At 45.6% G+C, this 26898-nt stretch overlaps 1 protein-coding gene and 1 pseudogene across 1 annotated transcript; one reads left to right on the forward strand and one right to left on the reverse strand.

Moving 5' to 3' along the window:
• Nucleotides 1-1562: 1562 nt before the first annotated feature.
• On the reverse strand, nt 1563-4478 carry LOC123127557 (cysteine-rich and transmembrane domain-containing protein WIH2). Its single transcript, XM_044547295.1, has 3 exons — nt 4332-4478; nt 4099-4234; nt 1563-1968 (listed from the first exon to the last, which is right to left on the reverse strand). The coding sequence occupies exons 1-3, from the start codon at nt 4381-4383 to the stop codon at nt 1923-1925; spliced, it is 234 nt and encodes a 77-aa protein (XP_044403230.1). The 5' UTR covers nt 4384-4478; the 3' UTR covers nt 1563-1922.
• An 8302-nt stretch (nt 4479-12780) lies between these two features.
• Nucleotides 12781-14441, forward strand: LOC123129606 (proteinaceous RNase P 1, chloroplastic/mitochondrial-like; annotated as a pseudogene).
• The last annotated feature ends 12457 nt before the right edge of the window (nt 14442-26898 follow it).

The raw sequence follows: 26898 nt of genomic DNA on the forward strand, positions 1-26898 counted from the left end.
GAAACACCGAGTCTGGACTCCTATGTACCCGCTCGCCGCGGCAGAATGCCGAGCAAATGCACATAGCGAATGCAGCTCGGCCGGCCCATCTTGCGGTCGCGCCAGCGACTGTGGCGATAGCGTTTGTCTCTGTTTTTTTTTTGCTTTTGCTACTTTTCATTTGCTGTTTTCTCTTTATTAATTTGTATTTCCTTTTTTGTTTGTTTTTTATTCCATTTTGTTCTTTTAAATACATGTTGAATATTCTCTCAAAAATTGCAAGAACATTTTTCTAAAACTAATGTGAATATTTTTCAAACACATGTTGAACTTTTTCCAAACACATATTGAAATTTTTCCAAACACATAATAAACATCTTTAGAATACACGGTGAACAATTCTTAAACATGCGGAGAAATTTTTTCAACCCATGGTGAAGATTTTTTTTAATTCATGAATATTTTTCCCAAATTTGTGAACATGGTGGACAATCAATTAATCAGCAAGCATTTCTGAGAGTTGTTAATATTTTATGAACATTTTGAAAATGCATGACATTTAAAAAAATCTTGATGCACATATTTTTGAAATATGAAAGCTTGTAAAAAAATGCCTGACCATTTTTTAGCTTCACGGATATTTTACAAAAAAATATGCATTTTTTAAAGAAACATGAAAAATATAAGTGCTTTTCCAACCCAAACATGCTAAAAACTTAAACAGGAAAAAAAGGTTTTTTCAATGCCAATGTACACACTGCTATTATGTAACACGGGACAAATCATAGTTTTGCTAAAACAGAGCAGACCATGTGCTAGTTGAATAAAATCAAGGAGTCACTAACAAGCGGGAAATAAAACATCTATTTTGTATTTTAAGTATAAATAATAGCTGGAAATAAAAGTACATGGAAATAAGATTTTAGATTTTTTTTATTGAAAGTGCATCTAGTCCTTCCTAGTGGGTTTTGATGACTAATTACAAATCATTAAGGGATTAGTGTGTTTAATGAGTATACATGTGATGTTTATTGAACCTAGACTAGAGACGTCGATCACTAAAATTGTGGAGAGCATGAAATACATGGTTTGTCTCCCAGAGATTTAGTGGAGATTTTATAGCTTTCAGTGCCTCAGTGAGTCGCTTGAGTTTTAAGAGTGAGTATAATAAGGTGATGTAAGCGGGATATAAGGGTTTGAATATCATATTATTGTTGAGTTGAAAGAGATATAAAATAAGCAGGTCATAGATTAAGTGTCAGTTATAACGGGGATTTCAAGGAACTTTATGAGAATGCAAGGTGTGCTATGTGTTCACAAAGTAGTACTACGTCTCTCTAGGTTTATTAGTCCTTATCGTATTTTGGGTCAAAGCTTGACCATATATTTGATTAGCAAAAAATTAATGCATGCCACAGATAAATAATATTATGGAATTTGAATTTGAAGGTAATTTTCAATGATATTATTTTTTATACATATAACTTATATTTTATATCAGTTAAAATCATGGTGGAAATATGATTCAAAATACGACGGGACCAGTAAATCAGGACGGAGGAAGTACTTCTTGAACTTCTATGCATGTTGGATATTAGATTGGCTATAAATGATATGGCAACATTATATAGGCAACAACTGACTTACAACCATGCTCTAAGGCAAAAAAAGGTGCATACACGTCAAATCTCATATCAATAGTGTAATTTACTAGCATCCTTTTACTTTTCGGACAAGGAGAAAATAAAAAGATGGATTGGTAGCATTTAGCAAGGTAGTCATCACATCCAAACCAACCAAATAATTGATCCCAATGTGAAGTTTACAAACAAGGGGTAGAAAAATGCGATAGGGCCCAAAACATGTAGGCTAGTAGCATTTCGGTAACACGGCACAATTGATCAGTTCCAACACGCGTGAGGATGGAACTTTGGTCTCTGTTCTCAGAAGCAGGCGTCCAAGAGACAACAGCAGCAAAGCGCGGCCAGGCTGTTGGAACAATATCATAAGAGAATCATGAGATATAATCAAGGCGAGTTTCTAAACAAAGAAAAAAAAAGAAGAAAATTACTAAATCGACAATAATTAATACGAATCAAAAGGATTGCTATAACCACATATCCAAATGTTGACAGATTTGTACAAAACGAAGATTATACAACTGAGAAGTGGGTTCGTTCCACCTTACATTCTTGTTCTTTTATTGTAAAGACTAGTACTCCCTCAGTTAATACTGATGTTCATATTAGGCATGATATTAATTATTGAAGGGTGCTAAACATGTTTAACACTGAACACCGGAGTGACTTAAACCATTGGATAGATGCGGTTGAACGCATATAACCTGTTGGACCTCTGTAACTCGCTCTTTATATTGGGAGAAAATTCCTTATTTGACACTATCTTAAAATCTGCTTCCTTATTTGACACTGAAATAGTTTTTCTTCTTTATTTGACACAAGTTCTAAATTTTATTCCCTATATGACATTTTCGTCCATTTTAAGTCTAAATGACACCTGAAAAGACTCGTTTGCCCCTCATGTGGTATGTGTATGGGGGGCAATAGCGCACACACGCAGCATCAATGCGAAAGCAGAAGCACACATGCATCAACACATACACATGCACCAACACACACGCACACACACACACACACACACACGCACGCGCGCGTGCACACACACACGCACACTCACACACATGCACGCGCGCGTGCACACACACACGCACACTCACACACACGTAGCAACACACACGCACGCAGCACACACCCACATACACACACACGCAGCAGCACACACGCAGGCATCACATAGGCACGCAACAACACACACACGCGCACGTACACACGCAGTAGCAAACACACACGCAGCAGCACACATGCACACACACATGCAGCAGTAGCACACATGTGCGCCTGCACCCACACACGCACGCGAGCACACATACCACATGAGAGGCAAAATCGTCTTTTCAGGTGTCATTTAGACTCAAAATGAACGGAAGTGTCGTATAGGGAATAAAATTTAGGACTAGTGCCAAATAGGGAAGAAAAACTTTTCCAGTGTCAAATAAGGAATCAGATTTTAAGACAGTGCCAAATAAGAAATTTTCTCTTATATTGGAATTCAATATAGAATACAGAAATAGATATAGAGGAAAGCCATTTATTGCCACAAATTGCAAGTTCCCGCTAATTAGGCTAGTTATAGTGGAAGTAACTTAGGTAGTAACATAGCGCACCTCGAGAATTTTTTGCTTATGTGACAAATAGTTAATGAGAAGTAGTAACATAATATGTTACTGTAACATAACGTTTTTCAAGACAATATGAGTCTACAAGCTATTAAATGAGGCCACATATGACACTAGTATTATATTACTTTGTACTATGAAGATAGTAACTTAGACTAGTGTCATGCATATGACACTAGTCTAAGTTACTTCCCACTATCTGTATGTACGACAGACGACATTGGTGCTGGCGGGCGCCGGGCGCCGTCTACAAAACACCAGATATTGGTCAAGTGGGGGGAGGTGGGCATATTCCAAGCAATCTGTAGAGAACCAATTATCGTAACACCAGCACATGGTCGCATGTGAAATGCTGAATTTTATACTGCTCTAGAACACTTCACAGCAAATGAATTTGGACGATTTCCAGCTTTTGCATCTTGTCCGTCCGCCGGCCGCCGGAGAAGATATCATCATCATGAAGATCATATACTTCGATCGTCAAGATATCTATGCCGATATCTTCTCGGTTATGGAAGCTACCGCTCTTGATCTCATCAATGAAATCTCCGGGTATATATGAATATCAGGTACGAACAGGTAGGATTCGTACGTCCCGTTTGACCGAGATTAATCATAGGCGCGCCCTTTGCCATTAATTTGCGATTGACACGTCCTGGAGGTCTCCCCGTTTCCACGGTACAGTAGCTCGCGCGTCAAGTCGCCGTCCCTACCCATGGAAACGTGCGCGGAACGAAGCCTAGCTAGCTAACTCGCCGGCGGCGACCCGGGCTGATCTGAGCCCAGCTATACCTAAGTTCCTAACTCTTTGAACAACCACGTAGTTTGGATCGAAATTAAGAGAGAGGAAGTGCCGTACGTACCATCCTTGCATGAAGGAAGGCCCGCTGTTCTGCTGCTGCTGCTGGGGCGGGTAGCCCTGCTGGCCGTATCCGGCCGGCGGGTAGCCCTGCTGTGGCGGCGGGTAGCCGGCCGGAGGGTACCCCTGCGGCGGGTAACCTGGAGAATTGAAGGTCCACGCGCCACGCAAGGTCAATTCTGTTCAGCAGTCGGGCAAAAGGTAGAAGGAGAAGTTGATGAAAGGAGGCTGTCATACCTTGCTGCGGCGGGGCGCCGACGGGCGCCTGCTGCTGGCCGTAGTAGCTCATCTCCTTCCGGCCGGGGGTTTCTACTTTCTGGTCGGTCTCTCGCGCTGGCGCTGTGCAGTTCTACGGCTTGTGTTGGGCCGAGTGGTTTTATAAAACGCGCCGGGAACGTGACTGACCTGGCTGGTGGGGCCGTCTCCACATGTACGTAGCCTCGGGCGTTCGGGGTGGACTTGTCGCTTCCCGCGTACTACGTACCTGCCTGCCTGGCTGCTGCGACGACCACGACTAAGTTTGGTGAGAAGGCACAAAATAAACGAGGCAGCTATGCATGTACGTATGTCCTCATCAGATCCGGTTTTTCTTGGTCGTAGTGCCTGACAAACTTTATTAACGCCGGTCAAAGTTTTGCTTCTGGAGCTCAACATAATTTCTACTCCTAATGGAGCAGTTGGTAGTCTCGCTTCCAGGTTTTTTTTCGTCCCACCACTTTCGTCCGGTTTTTTTCGTAGGTTAACCGTCGTAGATTTTTTTCGTCGCCTCCCCACTTCATCGGTTTATTTTCACTTGACCCTCTCACACAACGTAAAAAATTGAACGGATCAGAACTTTCCATACTAACGCAAATTATTTAGTAATGTCTTTATGTAAAAGAATCAATCACAATCAATCATAATTAATCTTCATAACGTTTGTTTCCTTCCGAATCACGTCCATAACTTTCCTTCCTTGTTTGGGCAGAAACTGTTTGGTAGCAGAGATTAGGAAGCTTCCTATGAGTGTAGTAATACGAAGTATTCTTTTTCTTGATGATTCGTTTCCATGCATGATGATAGTAAATTAGGCCAACATTCACCACTATTTATCAACGTCATCAATCGTATCCATTCCTAACAGTTGGTAGTCTCGCTTCCAGATTTTTTTTGTCCCACCACTTTCATCCGGGTTTTTTCGTAGGTTAACCGTCGTAGATTTTTTCGTCGCCTCCCCCACTTCATCGGTTTATTTTCACTTCACCCTCTCACACAACGAAAAAAACTGAACGGATCAGAACTTTCTATACGGACGCAAATTATTTAGTAATGTCTTTATGTAAAAGAATCAATCATAATCAATCACAATTAATCTTCATAACGTTTGTTTCCTTCCGAAGCACGTCCATAACTTTCCTTCCTTGTTTGGGCAGACACTGTTTGGTAGCAGAGATTAGGAAGCTTCCTATGAGTGTAGTAATAGGAAGTATTCTTTTTCTTGATGATTTGTTTCCATGCATGATGATAGTAAATTAGGCCAACATTCACCACTATTTATCAACGTCATCAATCGTATCCATTCCTACCAGTTTTAAGGGAATCTGCTCGCTATGTCTTTTTTAAGGGGATCCGCTCGCTAAGTCGTCGTCGCACGTTATTTTCACAAGCAATTGCCCTAAAAAAGGCGTGGGTATTGGTAGTTGAACGCCCGCTAGGTTTTCCGCATGTCCCATCCTCGCGCTGTGCCGCCGCCACCCGCCGAATTTCCAGCCGCCCAAGCCCGTTAACTTCACCAGCCATCGGGTCGACTGCCCCCGCCCCAAACCCCCATCCCCGAGCACTAGCTATCGCCGCGTTGCCGCCCCAAGCTCCACGCCACCGGAAACGAATCAAGCGCCGTCCTGACACCGCCGTCGCCGGCCCAGCACCTCCAGCCTTGCATGGACAGCTTCAATGTGCAGTCTCTCTTGCTGTCTCACCTTCTGCCAGCGCATGCAGCGGCGGGGTTGGACGCGTGCGTGCTTGCTAGCTTGCTCTCCGTGCGTACGTACTTGCTCTGCGTGCGTCGCACCCGCCAATGCGCATGATGCGTGTGTGCCTGCTTTTCTGTATGTGTATGCCAGCGTGATGCGTGTGTGCGTTGCTGTGTGTGTATGATATAGATGGCCCGAGTGTGTGCATGCTGTGCTCTGCTCTCTGCTGATCTATGTGTTGGTGCTCCTGCTATATGTTCATGCCATACAAATGAAATTTCTGTTAATCTTCTGCATGTTGAGTTGGTTCTCTCTGTCTTCTGAGGGGGTGAATGCAAAGCAGTCTATTAAGCCAGGCACTATTGCTGAGCTAAATTGAGAAAAAAATATTGGTAGCCATAGTTGTAGTTTAAGTAGTAGCGAGTTGTCTGATATGTATAAAGAGCCCGTTGCAACTGAGCCCGTTGCTAAATTGACAAAAAAAGTCGCCAGTGTCATTTGATATGTATAAGAATATTAAATGTATTATTAACATGATTAATATTGAACTCTTAAAGTTAATGTGGCCCCGTTGCAACGCACGGGCGTTCTTCTAGTGAAGTTTTGGTGACAGAGTTGACCCAGCACAGTTGATTTGACCATAGCGTCCCTTTTAGCATCTCGAATCTCGATCGAGCTGCATATATGGGTATTACTCCCTTCGTTCTGAATTATTTATCTTGAATTTGTCTAGATACAGATGTATCTAGACTTATTTTAGTGCTAGATACCTCCGTATCTAGAAAAAATTAAGACAAATAATTCAGAATGGAGGGAGTAGTCAATAGCAAAAACAACTAGAAGCACACATCGATCGTGCCGAGGAATTAGCGCAGGTTGCTGGCAGATTTGACCGAGCGACGGTAAGGCCCTCTCAATTAGCGATGAAAATGGAGTGGATTTTTTTTTACTTTTCCAAAGGAAAAATAAAGATGAAGAGAAAATATGAAAATGAAAATGGGAATTTATAAACCAAAAATGGAAATAAATTTTTTATGTAAAAATGGAAACAAAAACATAATAGTGTTTTCCAATGAAACAAATGTGGAAACAAAAAGTTAATATGAAAGTTCCATTTTTAGTATAGGGCTATGACTACTTTGTAGTTCAACTATCAAACAACATACACTGACACAACAAGCAGAATGCATCATTTGAAGCCTAACTTCTACTATCACATACTTCCTCCGTTCCGAATTATTTGTCACGGGTATTGATGTATTTAGATGTATTTTAGTTCTAGATACATTCATTTCTGCGACGAGTAATTTAGAATGGAGGGAGTACATACTAAACTTGACCCTATACACAATTGTTCAATATTATTATAATACTATGTTAAATTACTAATATCTTTCTCTAATAATAAAGCATGGATTGAGTATGTCGGGTTCACCATAGCGACTTTTTTTTGCAAAAATGTCCCTCTTATTTTAGGTATTCAACCCGCAATCATACTCACAAGTCACCCCGAACCGGAAAGAAAAAAAATTAGCCCAACTCGAATTGCAGCGCGCACGAAACCCCCCTCCCATGGATCCTTCTCCATCTCCAAAGGGAGCACCTACAAATCTCATCTCACGTTCGACACCATGGACCAGGATGCATCAGTCCCTGCAGATCTGAGCCGCCTCCCCCACGCTGGTGTCGGACGGATATCAGGTGACATGCACGTTTACATGTCACCGTGTGTTTTGCGGTCGGAATTCAAATTTAAACATTGCGAAAAAATCTGAAAAAAATCATGCATGTTCACAACACATATTAAGTTGCCCCTAAAAAATTCAGATCAAAATTTGAAACATACATCGAGAAACGAAAAAGTGAAACTCAGATGGCAATAGTCTACAGAGAACCATTCGCGAACTATTCATGACATATTTCTCTTTTTTGTTTCTCGATGTATGTTTCGAATTTTGATCTGGATTTTTTAATGGTTACCTTAATATGTGATGTGAACATGCATGATTTTTTTTAGATTTTTTTGCAATGTTTAAATTTGAATTCCGACCACAAGGCACACAGTGACATGCAAACGTGCATGTCACCTGATCTCTGTCTGCCGGTGTTGTGTCGCATCCCCTTGCGCTGGCGTTCCGCCCACCCCTCGCCTTCCTCTGCTCAAGGCCTCCCCGCCTTGCCTCACGCCTCTCCGGTCGTCATTGATGTGCGACTCCTCCAACTCGGGTCCTCATGCGGTCGCCGCCGCTAGCCTATAGCTCAAAGACTCAGCTATGTCTCTATGGGAAAACTTCTACTCAGTTTTTTCCTAGGAGACGAGAGGTGCGCCCCTCATCCATCTCATAATTACTTATAGTGTCATACTTTGAGCAGCTACTGGATTTTTGAACCTGAAATCTTTCCGCCGTCTGCGCCAACTCATCAGCAAAAAGAAAAATCTTTCCGCTAATCCCCATTGCGTGATTGCGTGAAAGGTTTGGAGGAGACCGTCAATTGGTACTGCCGTTCCATCGGGAGGCGACTTCCCACTGGACACCAAGGGGGGCCATCATGTTCCTGAAACTATTCATCGAGCTTGATGATTAATTTTCCCATGCTATTCACATGAAATAGCATTAGTCCAATTCATTTGATTTTGTAGGCAGGGGGAGGTCAATAGCAAGATTTATGATTTCGCAAGTAAGATGACATACAACTGAGTATGTTGTTTTGACTTTACGATATGAGCGTTCTGCACAAATATTTCTCATGTTCATGATAAGCATCTGCTCTACTCTGATGTTGCATTAATCAATGTTTCGAACTGATGCATCTAAGGGTATGATAACCTATGATAAAATATTGAAATTATGGACATGTTGATAGTTGGTTATCATTATCAAGCAAAGAGATAGTTTCGTAAAATGTTACCGGTTATCCCAAAAAGTTGATTCATTTACATGCATAGTAAGAAAGTGGCACAAACTGTTTTTGTGTACAGTAAATTTGCTTGTATGCTTTTATAGTCGTTTCCTACATATGGAGGGGTGTGCATGATCTTTTTGTTGGGAAATGTAGCATACAATTTTAAAATTTTCCTACGATTATGCAAGATCTATCTAGGAGATGCATAGCAACCAGAGGGGAGAGTGTGTCCACGTATTCTCATAGACCGAAAGCGGAAGCGTTTGGCAACATGTTTGATGTAGTCGAACTTCTTCTTTTTCCGACCGATCAAGCACCGAACGTACGACACCTCCAAGTTCTGCACACGTCCAGCTCGATGACGTCCCTCGAACTCTTGATCCAACAAAGTGTCGAGGGAGAGTTCCGTCAGCATGACGGCATGGTGATGATGATGGTGAAGTAATCCGCGCAGGGCTTCGCATATATATATATATATATATATATATATATATATATATATATATATATATATATATATATATATATATCACCCAAGGTGGGTGCAGAATAAGTTATTCTTCACCCGAGGTAATCTTACGATCATTTTATAGTTAAATTACGTTTGGTATTCAAATAGTTATATTTCTATTGATTCACTACGTAAAATTTGACATAAGAAAATAAAAATATAGGTCGTAAGACAAAAAAATTTGTAGTTTATGTGTATTTTAAACTATGTTTTTACATATGTAATTTTACATAACATAAAATATTATTTACGGTGATTATATATTTTCTTACAGTCTCTTTTTGCGTCGGAAATAAGACAAAACTAACGGAACGTAAAATTTTGTCTTATTTCCGTATGTTTTTTACGTATGTAAGTTTTATCTTATTTCCGACGCAAAAAGAGACCGTAAGAAAATATATAATCGCCGTAAATAAATAATATTTTATGTTATGTAAAATTACATATGTAAAAACATAGTCTAAAATACACATAAACTACAATTTTTTTTGTCTTATGACCTATATTTTTATTTTCTTATGTCAAATTTTACGTAGTAAATCAATAGGAATATAAGTATTTGAATTCCAAACGTAATTTAACTATGAAATGATCGTAAGATTACCTCGGGTGAAGAATAACTTATTCTGTATCCTGGGTGATGAATAGTAATACTATATATATTCCCAGGTGTATGTACTCCCACGTCCCACCCTTAGCAACAACAACAACTCTTCCCTCAAAAAAAGTAATAACAACTACTCAGCCGGACATGTAGATTTGTCAAAAAATCTAACAACCTTTTTTGGATGCGTCAGCTACACCCTGGAAATTAGGAACAACCCATGCATGCGTCCTTCAAACTTGTATTAACTGCTTGGAATAGAGCATGTCATTTTTTTCATCCGTGAACCACTGGAAGTAGTACACATAGTACCAGATTGAAGTATATGCTGTTGTATTAAAATTTGGAGTATATACTGTTGCTTACAAACCATGTGGTATATACCATTCTTTTGATGAAACGAATTGGCACAAATAAGTCTGACATGTATATACTACTTTTGATGAGAGGAATAAACTACACATTGCTGATGGGGTATATACTCATTTCTTTTTATAAGTGAGTATTTACTACGTTTTACTGAGACGTTGAGGTGATACATATTATTTGGTTGGGAGTGCATATATACTGTATTTTTCCACAAAAGAGCATATATCATTTTTGTTATGATAAGTACTCCCTCCTTTCATCTATATAGGGCCTAATGCGTTTTTCGAGGCTAACTTTGACCAAATATTAAAGCAATAATATATGACATGCAACTTACATAAAGCACACCGTTAAATTCGTGTGTGAAAGGAGCTTTCAATGATATAATTTTCACATTGTGCATGTCATGTACTATTAATCTTGTCAATAGTCAAAAGCAGTCTTAAAAAACGCATTAGGCCCTATATAGATGGAAGGAGGGAGTATCTATTGTTCGATGTCATTCATGTAAAGATTATGCCAAAATCTGGTACAGTACGTGGTCGTGAAGGGAGTATTCGAATAGAAGTATGGTGCAAAATCTCAATAGAAAAAAAATCAAATATACACCAAGAGTATATACTCTTCCAAGGAGCATATATACTTCAATTCTATATAATTAACTACTTATCGGTGTTCAATTCATATACTGCTTGTCATCTAGCAGCTTTAAAATTCCCTAAAATAATTCTAGCAGCTATACAATTAACAAGTCAATATGTTAGCTAGGTAGACATCTTCATCTTCAATCCATCTTAGGTATGCAAGCTGCGTTCTGGACGTCGTAAAAGTTACTGCCGTCGGCGATGTCGGTGCACGATAGGTTGTGAACGTGGGTACGTGGTGCTGGCGTCCATGGATCTTGGTTACTGTGATGTATATAGATTACACTGCCATACGCCATAGTCAGTGCGAGATAAAAAAATTAATGGATAATGGAAGATAAGTTAATATGAGGAACTACATGTATAAAAGTAGTGCATGCGTGAGAGTATACCTCAACGATGAGATGGTGAAACCTCTGGAAAAAAATAAAGGATGGGATGATGAACGTCAAGTGTCGCCGTCTCCGGTCAGGCAAGTCCGCAGGGGTAACCGCATGAAGCCATCTTGTTTTCGTCGTAGATGGTAGCCGGTCGTAGCCGCTGCCGGCGGCGGCGGCCATGTTGCACGAGGATACACTAACCATATGAGTAGCCGATGAGACCATCAATATTTTCTTCAGCTATTGTCGTCGTAGTTGATGCCAAACCAAATGCTGTTGTCGCCTCTCATCGCTTTCGCCGTGTCCCCGCCAGTCCGCCACCGCTGCAGCCGCCCGGCATGGACCCAAGGATTGGATGGCAAGAAAATCAGGTTACTTTTGTTGTCGTCGCTGCCATCGGCGATCCAAAATTTCTGAAACATTGATATATGAGTAGGAGTATAGGCTAATTAGTACGACGGGAGACTTGTAACAATACGTGTTCTTATCCCTTAAAATCAGGAATAACTTTTCAAAAGTGCTCGTGATCTCTCCCATGGGACTTACATGCATTATTTTTTTATAAATAAATAATATCCTATGAAATCCAACGCCTCATGGTGGGAGGAAAGAGAGACACGTGGGTAAAAGTATGTACTCCTAGATATACCAACCCATTTTCCTATATCCTGTGTTTGGTCGGTTCGATGGTTAGGTGGGTATTAGCAGAATAAGTTCTTAAGGGGTATTATTATAATAGACCCATTCTCTCTCTCTATCTATATCTATACCTACTACTATTAAAGCAAGATGATATTCTTGGTTTCGTCCCGCTGGATGATTTTATCTTCTACTAAAAAGATATACGCGAGGTGGTACTAATTCCGGGACATATATATCTTATTCGGCGACGTGGATTGCCGAGCGTACACGCCTGGGCTGGAGTGAGGCGTTTGGCGGGATGGGCCAAGTCCGTTCGGCCCATAGCCTGCAAGAGCTCTCACTTTCATCCAAGCATGACTCCATCTCCTCATAAAATCAAATTAGAGCTCGACTCCAAATTTCGTTCATTGTGTGTCCGTGTGTGTAGGGGACACTCCCATTAGAGAACGACTTATACACCTGGGAAACTGATCCCTAATTTTTGCATATCTTTATCTTTACCTACTAATAAAGCGCTGATTGCTTCTGGTCGTACGTCGTCAGCATTTTTGCAAAAACGTTCTTGTAGTTTCCGATAATTAAACCCGCCGTCCCTACGTAAGTGGATCCAGGAAAACGTTTCGATTTTACAAATTAACCCCTACATTTTGTAATAATTCCGCCCGCACTCCTTTCTTCATCTTGCCCATAGGCTGGAAGGGCCCAACTCCGACCTGTTGTGCACGCTCACCGACTGCAGCCGCCGCGGCCGCCATGGCCGCCTTCGACGCGGCCGTCTCCGGCCTGGACACGGCGCCCGACCTCCGCCTCGCCGCGCACCAGTACGAGCAGCTCCTCCACTTGCTCGCCTCCGCGGACGCGCGCCGCGTTCCCCCGGCCGCCGCCGCGCGCCGCGTGTTCGCCCACATGCTGGAGGCCGGGGCGCCCCCGTCTGAGGCCACCATCACCTCGCTCGGCCGCGTCGTAGCCGCAGACACCGAGGGCGCGACGAGGCCTTCGGGCTCGTCTCCACCATGCGGCAGAAGTACGGCCTCGCGCCGCGCCTCCGGTCCTACAGCCCCGTGCTTGCCATGTTCCGGCGCGCCGGGGAGGCTGGAAAGGCCTACGCGGTTGAGGCCCACATGGCGGCCTCCGCTGTATCGCCGGAAGAGCCCGAGTTCGCCGCACTCCATGAGGTCAGCGCAACAGTTTGGGACGCAGACAAGGTGTATGAGTATATGCACAAGCTGCAGCGAGCTGTCGGCTGTGTGATAGAGGAGACCACCGAGGTCTTGGAGGGGCGGTTCCGGTGCGAGAAGGCGGCAACTGCTGGTAAGGCTGAGTGGGATGTGTGTCAGGTGAGGACGCCCTTGCGGCGAACGACGGTGGGTGCTATCAACTGGGGTGGCTTTGGACCAGACCATGGATGGTGCAGCGAGTGAGAGTTGGGGCAGATGGCGAGTGCGGTGGATGCAGATGCCGCCTAGGTTCTGTTGATATCGACAATGGAGGATACACAAAAGTTTGCTGACTCTATTTCTGGGCTGGCTCTTGAGAGGGAAACCAAAGCAAATTTCAGCCAATTTCAGGTTCATATATATCTATCCCTTAGGTTTGAGTCCCTAGCTAACTTGGAGCATTGCACGTTTTGTTAAATATAGTTAGTTTATTTAGTTTACTGGCAATTGTGATAAGCAGAGCCGATATGTGCTTGGTTTTATTTCGATTAGTAGCTGGCATGATGTGATTTACTAAGAATTAATTTGGAAAAACTAGGCCTGGAGATAAACCCCATCACAGCAACCGCTTGTCGGCCAGCAGACGTGATGAGGGGCTCGTCGGCACACCCATGGCACCGCTGCGGAGCTATCTTCCTCTTCCTCGCATCGGCTCGAGGTGGGTGGAGGAGCTCGGCGCCCATGACCTCCACAACGGCTCCATCGACGCGCTCCACTGTCTTCTCGCCGGCGCGGGTCTCCGCCTGCCCCCGCACCCGGACGCCGTCGAGTTCGCTGCAAGGAGCAATGGCAAGCAGCAGCAGCGGTGGCAAGTAGAAGCAGTGGGCAGCAGCAGCAGAGGGCAGAAGCGGCAGGCAGAAACGGAGGGCTGCTGCCGTGTCGTGATTTGGATGGAAAATTGGAGACCGTGTCCTCCAACACAATCAATGGAGTGCCCGACCCGGATTTTACTTGCCTGCTATAAGAAGGAAGGGTTCTCGGTCGGATTCTCCGTCAGGTTGCCTCCTTGGACCATAATCTTCATCAAATCCCGTCGAAAATGTCATGAAACGTCCAATGTCGCCGCCGAGTTCGCTGGAGGAAGAAGCGCCGAGTTCGCCGGAGGAACAAAATCATCTGTTTAGCCGTCCAATGTCACCCGCGGCGGCTGCAACAGAGGTATGTATCCCCTTGAAAGCAGCAAGCAGCAGCCTTCTGTCCTTTGCGTTCTCTATATAGATGTGTAGTAGTGACCAAGAAACAGCATGAACAAAATCGCAGCAGCAGGCTGCTGCTCTCCTCCCTGATCTCCCTCTATATGAAATAGCAGTAGCGCATGAATGAAGCATGAATTTCTGAATTACAAACAACGTACATATTTTCTGAATCCAAACCAAAATCAAGTATATACCGTAGCTTGTTGTATTGTTGATCCAACCACATGCTCTGTTTCTGCATGCCATGGAAGCTTTACTTTCAAATCCTCTTTTTCTGCACGACAATTGAAAATAATGCAGGAGTCGGAGAATGAACGGAATTGCTTTGAACTTCACAGCACTAAATTCCTAAAGGCAAAACTTTTTAGTACTACAGGATATACCTTCAGAGATTATGACAGTTCTAATAAACATATCTTGTTTATTGGTTAGCTGAGTTAGAAGTAGAGCTATTAAAAAATATTTACTCTGATGAGTGCACAAAATCCTTATACTCCTAGCTCTATGATTATCCTATATCTACTTCTCACATTATACATATGCTCCACTACAAAGGGGTCTAAATAATAGCATGATTTTTTTTCACTTAAAGTTCTAAGCAACTTTACTGTGTGAATCTGAGAATCTCACTGAAACCTGTTTTTCATTGTGTATATTCAGCCTATCGAGTCGAGTTTCAGACTGATCATAAACAGACCTCAGTTTAAACTGTGATGCTGATTTGATTTGTGCTGCACCATCGTCCATATCTTCGATTTCAAGCAGTTCCATGGCAAATCAAATACATGTTTTCTTTGTTTATGACAGTACATGGTTCAGTCATCCACATATTCTAGAAACAGCAGATCAGATTTAACAACTATCTTAGGAGTAGCAGACACATATATATAATTTAGAAAAGAAAGTAGAGAAAGAAAACGACCAAAATTGAAACTATATAACTGGAGGCATTAGGCCAACTATTTCTCTGTTTCTTTTATGTATTTTGCATTATATTTCAGCTAATCAGCGATACGTGCCCCTGTGTCGGTTTATTTTTTCTGAAAAAATGGTAATCCTGGAGAACATACTGAAAGCTGATTTGTAACATTGCAGTGTTGCATTGCATATATTTGCATACGAGAGTTACTAAGAAATGTAATGTTGCTGAGAACCAAGTTTCAATATTCTGCTTTTTCTTCAGTTATCAATTAGCTTAATTGCATACACATGAATAGATATGCTAAATGCATCTAGCAAAATAGGATTAGGAGGTGTATTCAGTGGAGTGGATTATTTCGTCAATTTACTGTAGCAAATATAGCTGTTGCTGACAGTAGACATTTGTTACATATACCTGTATAATTTTGTCTTGCTGCTCAAAACAGTTTCACGGAAAACAAGCCAGAATCCGAAAGTGCTCCATAGTTAGTTCGCCAGAATTTCGTCGGTCGGTTCTCCGCTTCAAATATGTGGACGAAGAGGCTTGAAATCATGGTCTTTGGTTAACTCTTATTGAAATTAACTCTACTGTTGAGAGAGTCGTTACTGAAAGTAATCAGGAGTTCATTGGTGACATATTGGTTTTTCTTGCAATGGTTGCTAATTCCTACGAGGGCTTACAGGTTAACTCTTGTAATTTTCTTCTACCAAGCGTGGATCAGCTCCTGTAGTAGCTATCTTTAATTTGCAACAGGTGGTATATGGCGATGAGATGGGCTTCTTCAGCTCTTTATTTGGCAGCTCTCTTCTGTAATCCCCTCTATGTTGTCATGAAATTTCAGCAACACAAATTTGTGATCCTGCCAGGTAATCATGATGATTTAGAAAGAAATGTTACCCAGGACTATGTACTGTACTAATATTCGGAAAAATGTATGCTTGTATCTCTTTCAGGTCCGTGCTAGCTATTTATTTGAACATTCCGATAATATGTGCAAAAGGATGATGCCCATATTGACTAATTTTCTCTCTTTTGTAGGTCAAAAAAATGGTCTTGTGTGGGTTACAAACCAATGCTTGCTTGCGTACACTCTGGTGCTCCAGTTAAAGATCCAAAGCTATAATGTACTCCTTCCGTTTCCTTTTAGACTGCATATAACTTTTGTCTGAAGTCAAGGTATCTTTATTTTGACCAAACTTATAGAAAAAACATATCAACATTTACAAGGCCAAAAAATATCTTTAGATTCATTATGGAATTTAGTTTCATATTATGTATATTTTGTATTGTAGATGATGATAATTTTTTATACAAATTTGGTCAAAGTTTGTAAAGCTTGACTCAACATAAAACTTATATGCGGAGTAAAAAGGAATGGAGGGAGTATTGTGATGAGTAACCATCAGTTGGTGAAGCCATTCTCTTATGAATACTACTGCATCTCTCTCATCTCTTTTATTGAGTGAGCACTTGCGACGGGACATGCAGGAACAAAAATCACAAGAAGAGTACAAATGAAGTTACAACGAGCTGAGCAGAGTAGCTGGCGATCAAATGATTTCGGGTCCCTGCTAGCTATTTCTGATCTTGAAGCTATTCCTTCAGGACACATGATTACACTATATTACAAGTTGAAAAAGTGTGTAAAGTGGAAGTTAGTACTAAAGCGGATTGCTCTTTTTGAACCGCCAACAAATTTTAGTCATAATATGTGCCATTCAAGTGGAAACACAAACTAGGACGTGCAATTTTTTTTCCCGTTGCAACGCACGGGCCCTCTTGCTAGTAAGATATAACTACGATACTTAATCGCTGCTACGAGAATAAACACATAGCTAATCCTTTTGATTTCCTCCTCATATCACAGGAACTCGCTGATGCCGCCCACCGCCAGCAAATCCAGGAGCCTGGTCCACTTCATCGACATTGTAGACAGCCAAGCTACTGTCACGCCGTGACAGCACTAACTGTGCCGCAGAAACTCACAAATGCCGTCGGGCGTGCCATCCTCTGGCAGCAAGTCTAGGAACTTGATGCTCTTCCTCGGCCCCACCAACAGCCGGACCATCGTCAATTGTGTCGGCATTAGCCAGTCCAGCATGAACACTGCCGTCCGCTGCTTTGGTCGTAAAGAAAAACGAATCGAGTCCCCACAGCAACGAGGAGGGCAAAGACGCTCCTGTGAGCCCACATGGAGGTGAACGAAGCCGTCGAAGCGGCCAAGGCGCCGCTGCTACAATTGTCGCGACAAAAGTAGGGGCGATCGCATAGATTTAGTTCGTCAACCTCGATTATTATTTGCGATTCTTCGGATCTGTGAGAGGTAGATTGGTTCGCCCTGGTTTTCCCAGGGGATGTTGGCCAATCAGGAATTACCGGGTATCTATATCATTTATTTACTTATGGTGGAAAATTGTTCTGCATAACAGTAGTTCTTGTGCCCCTTAGTGTATTTGTTCACATCTGTGGTCATGTATGCCCCTTGAGAAGATGTGAGTTATCAGCAGCCACGTAGTTCTTAGCTTTTGTTGCATCATTCTTCTGGATAGTGAATAAAATGGCGTACCTTTTAGATTACTTCTTCACCAACTTATGTTCCACCATACAATGATACCATGGAAAAATAGCTATGTATAGTGCCGCTATAAATTTCAACAGGTACGGGTGCATGTATTTTTTTCTGTTTTTTTATCCGTTGCAACGCACGGGCCTTTTTCTAGTATATACATATAATCGACCAAACACGCATCTGAACCCGCGTCGCACCAAAAAAATAAAAAGGGCACCCACCCCACCGTTTCACCCATCCACTTCCTCTCCTGTCCACCTCCTTCCTCCCACCCCACCCCTCGATCCACCAACCAACCGCCGCGCTGCGCACCAGGCCGGCCAACTACCGCCGTGCGCCGCGCCCCAGGCCGGCCAACTACCACCGCGCGCCGCTCCCCAGTCTGGGCACCCCCCGGTGTGCCTCGCCTTCCTCCTTTCATCCTCCTCGAGACGCCGGCCACTCAGCAGCCCCCTCAGCTGTCGGCTGGCGCGACCACGCCTCCCCACGCCGGGCTGCCTTCCCCGTCGATGGATACGAGCTCTACTGGCCCAGGCGACGCTACCATCGCAGGATTCGGCGAGATTTGCCCAAGTAAACACCATCTCCGTCGGTTAGGGCCCGCCGCGCCGGCTGGCGTCAGATCCGCCCATCCTTGCGCGATGTTGGCCTTCCTTCTACCTCCAATGTGCGGATCCCCTCCCCTTCGTCTCCTCCTTCTAGCTCCAACCTCCCTCCGCTACCGGCCGGTGCGGCCTCGAGCCCTCGACTCCTGCGCCAACAACCGAACTCCCGCGCCACCAACCGCAGCAACGGCCTCAAGACGGTGTTTCCTCTCCTCATCGCCGTGCCCTCTCTCCATTCCCACGCAGTCCACTTCAGAGAGAAGGAGGAACTCCATCACCGGCGCATGTGCCACTCGCGAGGTGAAGCCGCCTCCCAGTTTGCGGGGTGTGCGTGTGGAGTACGGCGGGCGCGTCGGTGCAGTCTGGTGGGCGCGTCAGTGCAGTCCGTCCGGGTAGAGCGTGCATTGCTCACGCGCCACATCCCCCGCCGGTTAGCCGCCCCTCTGTCCACCTCCTACGCCGCTGGAGTAACACAGTCGTTTTTCTTATTCTTCTTCTTCCTTTTTTGGATTTTGGATATGTAGTACAGTCGGATCCCTCAGGCAGTGCGCCACGCGCCCTCGTTCGGTACGCTAATATCTAGTTCATCGTAGTCCGGCCTTGGGCAGCAAGTGAGCCCCTCCCGTCCACCCGGGCTATGGAGGCGAGCTAGATCCGGCGAGATCCTTTCCTCTACGGTCCCCGGCCGTCCAACCTCACGCCCCGACGGCCTCCTGCAAGCACGGATGGGTCGACGCCACCCCGTCCGCACTGCATTTGTAAAAAAATTCAGAAAAAAATTAAAGAATGGTGAAGTTCATTTGTAAGAAAAAATGTGATTTTCTACAGAACCCCATAAATTAGGAAAACCTCATGAGGTACACTAACCTCCTCTGCCCGCTACTAGGGGGCATCTCGGCCGCCGCCGTTGCGCCGTGCTACCCCGACACTACAGTCTACAGAGCAATAGCGGCAACATGGCTCCTCGTTCTGCCTTCTAGAGCAGCGGTGCAGTTGCTGCGGCCATGCAGCTCGGCTTGCGGACAAATGCAGTTGACTTGCACAGGCCGGTTGCTCTCTGCGACGAACCAATTTGATACCATTTTTATTTGGGTGATTCAGCGTCAGAAGCTAACTCTTGCTTTTGCATCTTTTCTTCCACAGCGGTTGCAGATGTGTTGGAGCAAGAGGGCTCCTAAAACATAGCCTGCATCACCTCAAGTCTTCAGACACTGAAACCAGGTATCAACATTAAGTACACTGATCTCTGGAATCCTCTCTAGAATTTACTGATGAAATCTTGTGTTAGTGTACAGTGTTTTGCAATTCTCCTGGTTTGTGTTGCAATTCTACCTGTGCAGCTCAGTTGCCTCTCCCCGTGCAGCTCGCTTGCCGCCCCCGTGCAGCTCACCTCCGCCGAGCAAACTCTTTTCGGCGAGTCCACATCGCGTCCGCACCACATCGTGCAATTTGAGTGCAGTTTTTGATTATTTTTGGAGCAGCACATCCATCCAACCCAATAAGTTCAGAGTTTGTGTGTTCAGTGCAGTACCGCAGTGCAATGCAGTGCAGTTTCGGTTTCAGAGTCCCGTTGAAGGCCTCTTGGTGCTATCCTCACTTAATTTTTATGTGAAAATGTGTGTACAGCCTGTGTAACAGAATTGCAAGGCCAAGTTTGTCATAAAAAATGATGCTTAGATGCGATTCAGTGTAAAATCCTATGTGGTTCACTTGGTAAACAAAAAAGTGTCTGGTATGTAAATTTTTGAAGCTCACTTTGTAATGTCATGTGGCTAACCTCTCGATAGTTTTGCGGTCCACTTACGCCCGAGGTGAAGCCCGCTGTGTAATCTCATGCGGCACACCTCTTGATAGTGTTGCGATTCACTTACGCCCGATCCAATATGAAGCTCACTTTGTAATGTCATGTGGCTCACCTCGATAGTTTTGCGATCCACTTACGCTCGAGGTGAAGCTCACTTTGTAATCTCATGCGGGTCACCTCTTGATAGTGTTGCAATTCACTTACACCCTATCCAATATGAAGCTCACTTTGTAATCTCATGCGGCACACCTCTTGATAGTGTTGCGGTTCATTTACGCCCGACGTGAAGTGCGGTTCACTTCCTCGTCCTTGAAAAAAATACGTTTGAATAAAAGAAAACCATGCATTTCTCTTACCCGTCTGATGCAGTGCGGTTTTTCGTCGGATGCAGTGCGGTTTTCAGTCGGATGAAGTACGCACGTCGATTTGGGGTGTCACGAAAAACAGAGTGTCCGAATTTTGGTAAATTCGAAATTCCTCTTAAACCGTAAAGAATTAGAGAGAATGTTCTACATGAAAAAGTTGCGCCTCGTCGATATCTTTCCAACGGCGTATCGTTTGAATCATTCCGACCAGTGGTTTGTAAAAATTTCGCGAAAAACGGCCGCTGCCACTCGTCGTTTGCCGCACGATTTTCAAAATTAACTTAAAACCATAAGGAATATCAAAAACATTTCAACATATGAAAGTTGCGCCTCGTTCATAGCTTTTCAACGGTATATTACACACCTCGTTTCGACAAACGGTTAAAAAAACTGGAGCGAAAACAGTACCAAAAATTTGAAAAACAGAATTCCGCGATTTAGTAAATTTGAAACTGCTCTTAAACCATAACGAATTAGAGAAAACAATAGTTATAAAAAAGATGCACCTCGACGATATCTATCCAATGGTGTATTATTTGCCTCATTCCGACGAGCGGTTTAGAAAAAAACATGAAAAAACGCTAGCTGCCATTCTTTGTGGGCCGCACCGTTTTTAAAACTGCTCTTAAACCGTGGTGAATCCCGAAAAGTGTTCAACATGGCGAAGTTGCGCCTTATCCGTAGCTTTCCAACGGTATATTACACGCCTCGTTCCGATAAACGGTTAAAAAATTAGAGCGAAAACAGTATCGGAAAAACACTACGCGCAGTTTTTTCGACATGAAGTTCACTAGTCTGTGTAATGCAGTGCTCTTGCTAAAGAAAGTGCAGTGCCCTCGCATTGAGAATGCAGTGCGGAAGTGTTATCAGAATAACTATTCTGATAATATTATCAGAATAGACGGGCTGTATATATATGAAGGAGGGGGCACTGTCGTGGTTCTAAGCCTGACAGTAGAGTGGGGGGTAGGTATGGAGAGGCAAGGTCCTAGCTATGGAGAGGTTGTAAGCACAAAGGATGTACGAGTTCAGGCCCTTCTCGGAAGAAGTAACAGCCCTACGTCTCGGAGCCCGGAGGCGGTCGAGTGGATTATGAATGTACGGATTACAAGGTGCCGAACCCCTCTGCCTGTGGAGGGGGGTGGCTTATATAGAATGCGCCAGGACCCCAGCCAGCCCACGTAGGAGAGGGTTTAAGGTGAGTTAAGTCTGGGGCGTTACTGGTAACGCCCCACATAAAGTGCCTTTACTATCATAAAGTCTACTTAATTACAGGCCGTTGCGGTGCAGAGTGCCTCTTGACCTCCTGGTGGTCGAGTGAGTCTTCGTGGTCGAGTCCTTCAGGCCAGTCGAGTGAATCCTCGTTGGTCGACTGGAAGGCGACCTCTTCTAGGGATGTCCTAGGGTAAGTTACTTGGAACAGGTCCATGACCCTACCCTAGGTACATAACCCCATCATTAGCCCCCGAATGGATTGAGGCTTCGAGTGAAGAAGGAGTTGATGTCGTTTCCGATTAACCTTTGCGCTCTAGTTGTGCGCTGTTCTGGATCAAAGAATCTCTTCGTTGACAGGGAGCAATTTGTCTTCGGTCGACTCGATCCATTCTATTTTTGCGTCGAGTGATCTTTCGAGCTTCGACGATCTCCGAGCGACGGATCGCCGGAAACACCGCGTCTGACAGACTGATTTGTTGCTCGCGGATTCCGCGGGGTGCGAAATTTGGGGGCGCGCGCGAAGCGGGGCAGACCGCGGCGTTCGGATGGGACGGGGCATAGACGCCTCGATCTCCGCGCCGCCTTTTTCGCCACGTATCCAGTCCTCATAACTGCTCCCAGATATGATTAGATCGACCGGGCCCACATGTCAGTCACTCGGAAGGGACCTTATAAATGTGCCCGGCGAGGATTTCTGTGCTGCGCCTCAGCATTCTCCCTCTCTCCCTCTGCTTCCATCCTCCCTGCTCAGCGTGCTCGCTCTCGCCCCCGCACCACTTCCCTTCGTGCATCTCACCGGCGACCATGGCCAAGGAGAAGACAACGGCGCTGGAGCGTGCCAAGAAGGCGTCGGCATCGGAGAAGGCGAAGGGGAGATCCACCAGCCGCAGAGGGTCCTCGTCCAGATCCCGCCTGCCGAAAGGCTGGGTCCAAGGAGACTGGATCCAGTCGACCATCACGGAGAAGGACCTCCTCAACATGGCCAACGAGGGCTTGATCCCTCACGGAGCTGCGAGGTTGCCGGGGAAGGAGTGGCAGCCACAGCCAGAAGAGGGTGAGTGTGTGCTTCTGGCCACTCATGTTGATCGTGGGTTTTCCTTGCTGCCAAGCATTTTCTTCCGTGGCTTCTTGAATTTCTTTGGAGCGCAGCTCCACCACTTTACCCCAAACTCCATTGCCTATCTTGCTGCATTCGTGTCCATGTGTGAGGGTTTCTTGGGCTGTCGACCGCACTGGGGTTTGTTCAAACGTATCTTCACGTGTCGCTCTCAGACCGTGAAGAAGGCGAGCCCAGGTGATGAGAAGACCCGAGTCGTCCAAATGTGTGGGGGCCTGGGGATTCAGGTGAGGAATAATAGCACCTTCCCGCCCATGTCCTTTCCCGAGTCCGTCAGAGGCTGGCAGTCGACTTGGTTCTACTGCCAGGTCCAGTCGACGCCAGGGCAGTCGAGTGGACTCCCTCCGTTTACCATGGACCGAGTGAACAAGCCCTCCCCTCTGAAGCTGATTCCGGAGGAGAAAGCCGACGTGAAGATGTTGATGGAGCGCGTGGTGCAGTTGGTTCGGGAGGGGGTGACGGGCATGGATCTTCTGGAGGTCTTCCTCAGGCGTCGCATCCAACCCCTTCAATTCCGGAGCCACTGCATGTGGTTGTACTGTGGGCCCGAAGACGAGACTAGAGTCCATCCAGAAGAAGTCGACGATGCCACTCTGGAAAGATGGATGGTAGCCGTTACCGGAAACAGGGACAACCCGCGCGGAGCCAGAAGGATTCCTCCACTCGACCACAACAGCGACCCAAACAAGGTACACTTGCTCTGCTTTCCATTGTGTCCTTGTCGTATTCATTTCTGCTAACCTTGTCGACTGGTCGACTGATCCTTGTTTGGGCATCTGTTAGGCCTTCACCGAGCTGTACTCGATGCCCAATGGGGCACAAGCTTCGACTGAGGAAGGCGAGGCGAGCGGGGGCGAGGCGAGCGGGGGCGAGAGCCAGGAAGAGGAGGAATGGGACTCGGATGCTGCAGGGGATGATGACGACGATGACGATGATGAAGGTGATGAAGATGGCATCGAGGACGGGGAAGAAGAGGAGGAGGAGGTCGTTCCACCGCGCTCAGAAAGGCGGTCGAAGCTTGTCCACGACCCTTCGACCGAACGTGGTAAGGGGGTTGCGACCGCCACTCAGTCGACCAAGCGCCCTCGGACCACCTCTCCGGCGCCGACTGAAAAGGCGCCGAAGCAGCCCAGGGCGGCCTCATCGAAGCCGACCAAGCTCCTGCCGAAGATGAAGGTGTCCATCCCCACCATATCAGGGTAATTGTGTTGCTCATATTTTCTTATTCTTGTGCGAACTTTATCTTTGGTCGACGCTGAGGTTAGTCGACTGATCCTTTGGAGTTGCAGTGCTGCTACCTCTGAGACTTCGGCCCGGGCCGATGACCACGAGATGGAGGATGCGGCAACTTCGAACCCAGGTACTGTATTCTTAACACCGTTTTTAGTCGACTGACTCGCGACCTCTGATCCTGATTCTTCTTCGCAGTTCCGCCCCATACTGTTATCGATCTTCCTGACGACGACGAGGATGAAGAACTGCTGGCACGCAGGAAGAGTCGGAAAACGCCCGCCAGCAAGGTGTCTCAGGATGCGACGGCGCCTGAGACTCTGACTGTGGAGGAAGAGAACACCACTCGACACACGGTGTCCTTCGCGAATCCACTGACGAGTGCTCAACAGCCCTCCCTCTTCACGACTCACCACGTCCCAGAGGACCAAGCTGGTGCAGCGAAGGAGGCAATACGCCAGGCGGGACTCATGATGGAGCAGCTGAAGACCATCCGGGATGCGAGCCAGGCAGCTTATGACGCCAGCTCTGCCCTCCAAAGCAATGTCCAGGTCAGTCGACCGCTGTTTGTTCTGTTGGATATGCTACCAAAAACTTTTCTTTTCCGGAATTTATATTAGTCACCCACTGGGTGTGTCGAATAAACTCCGTGTTAGCGGGGGCACGCTGAGTGCACCCGCTGGGTGTAGTCCCCAAGGCTAAGGTCGACTGCTGGCAGTCGGCCTTAGGCTTTATGATGTCAATCTTCCTGTCAGTCGACTGGTCGACTGGATTTCGCAAACCGGTGGGGGCACGCTGAGTGCACCCACTGGGTGTAGTCCCCAAGGCTAAGGTCGACTGCTGGCAGTCGGCCTTAGGCTTTATGATGTCAATCTTTCTGTCAGTCGACTGGTCGACTGGATTTCGCAAACCGGTGGGGGCACGCTGAGTGCACCCACTGGGTGTAGTCCCCGAGACTGTGGTCGACTGCTTGCAGTTGATCACAGTCTTAGAGAATGCGTCTCGCACACTGTTTTTTTTGAGGTCGACTGGTCGACTTTGTCTTCAACAGGATTAGTGGGGGCACGCTGAGTGCACCCACTGGGTGTAGTCCCCGAGACTACGGTCGAATGCTTGTATTCGGCTGTAGTCTTAGAAACGTGTGTTTTTCCCTTTTTCACTCGGAAGTGAGTTACATTTGACGTTTAGTCGATTGGTTCTTCGCAGAACTCCTGTGATCTTGTGGCTCGCTACTCAGAGCTGGAACAAAAACATACTCAAGTCGAGCTGAGCTTGAAGCTGGTTCAGGAGAAGCTGGCAAAGGCAAAGGAGGAGACCGAAGGTATGTTTGGTGAGACCCTGACGACTGCTTTTCCCCTTGCTTGTTTCGGCATCTGATCTCGCTGTAACTTGCAGGTAAGGTAAGGGAGGCCCAGCAGAAGAAAGACCTTGAGCTAGCTGAGAAGATCAAGCTTGCTGACGAGAAGTTAGCTTCATTCACCAAGCTCGAACAAGACAATACCAATCTGAAAACTGCTCTTGGGATTGCCAACAAGGAAGTCAGTCGACTGAGAACTGACAAAGCTGCCTTGACCGACCAAGTCAGCAAATTGACTGAGAAGAAAACTGAACTGGAGGCCTTCCTGAGTGGCCTTGCCAAGAAGCTGTTTCTTATGCTTGAAGGTAAACCTCCATGTTTGGCAAATATTTCCAACTGTGGCTTCTTCCATTCGACTATCCCCTTGACTTAGTGATCACCCTTGCAGAATTTTGTCAAAACTTTGAAGAGGAAACCAGCCGACTGGAGCCAAACCTTGACCCCGTCAATTCTCCGGTGAACGACGAAGTTGCCATGGATGTTTTCCGACTGGAGTCTCGTGTCGCAGCTGTCGTGGACTATCTCGCAAGGCTGAAGGCCGCCACATCTCGCATCGACTCGACGCTCTGGCCTGAGGAGACACTTCAGAATGACCTTGAGTCGCTGATGGCCCGCTTGAACACGATCCCTGGTCGAGTGCAGGAGTGGAAGAAGTCTTCGGCTCGGTGTGGTGCAGATGTCGCTCTGTGTCTGGCCCGAGTCCACTGCAAAGATGCACGAGAGGAGAAGCTGGCGGCCCTTCGGGTGGCCAATACCAAGAAGCACGACTTCAGGTCCTTTATGGAGACTTTCCTTGCAGCTGCCACTCGGATCGCCGACGGAATTGACCTTGATGAATTTGTTGCACCTTCCAGCCCTCCACAGGAGGGGTAAAAAACTTCTTCTGACTCGACACTTTAAATTTGCCTCGGTATGCCGAGTGGAATTGTAACCGACAAACCTTAACGGGCTTGACGCCCGAGCACTTTCGGTTCCTTTAGATATCGATTCAAACTTGAATTTGGCGCTTGAATATGATTGCCTTCGGCTCGGAATGTCTTTTGCAGGTTCGAAGCAAGGTGCCTGTACCGCAATCGACTTATTCTTTAACCCACTTAGGCGAGCACTGGGCTGCAGCTAAGCCTCCGAGTGAGAGGGTCGCTCTTCACTCGGTAGGATTTTTGTAACTTAAGCGAGCGCAGGGCTGCAGCTAAGCCCCTGA

The sequence above is a fragment of the Triticum aestivum genome, chromosome 6A, assembly GCF_018294505.1.
Source record: "Triticum aestivum cultivar Chinese Spring chromosome 6A, IWGSC CS RefSeq v2.1, whole genome shotgun sequence".
In the NCBI taxonomy this organism is placed as follows: domain Eukaryota; kingdom Viridiplantae; phylum Streptophyta; class Magnoliopsida; order Poales; family Poaceae; genus Triticum; species Triticum aestivum.

Coding starts and splice junctions, on each gene's coding strand:
- LOC123127557 (XM_044547295.1), bottom strand. CDS start 4,383: ATGAGCTACTACGGCCAGCAGCAGGCGCCCGTCGGCGCCCCGCCGCAG. Junction 4,235..4,331: donor CGGCGCCCCGCCGCAGCAAG/GTATGACAGCCT, acceptor TCAATTCTCCAG/GTTACCCGCCGCAGGGGTAC. Junction 1,969..4,098: donor CCTTCCTTCATGCAAGGATG/GTACGTACGGCA, acceptor TTGTTCCAACAG/CCTGGCCGCGCTTTGCTGCT.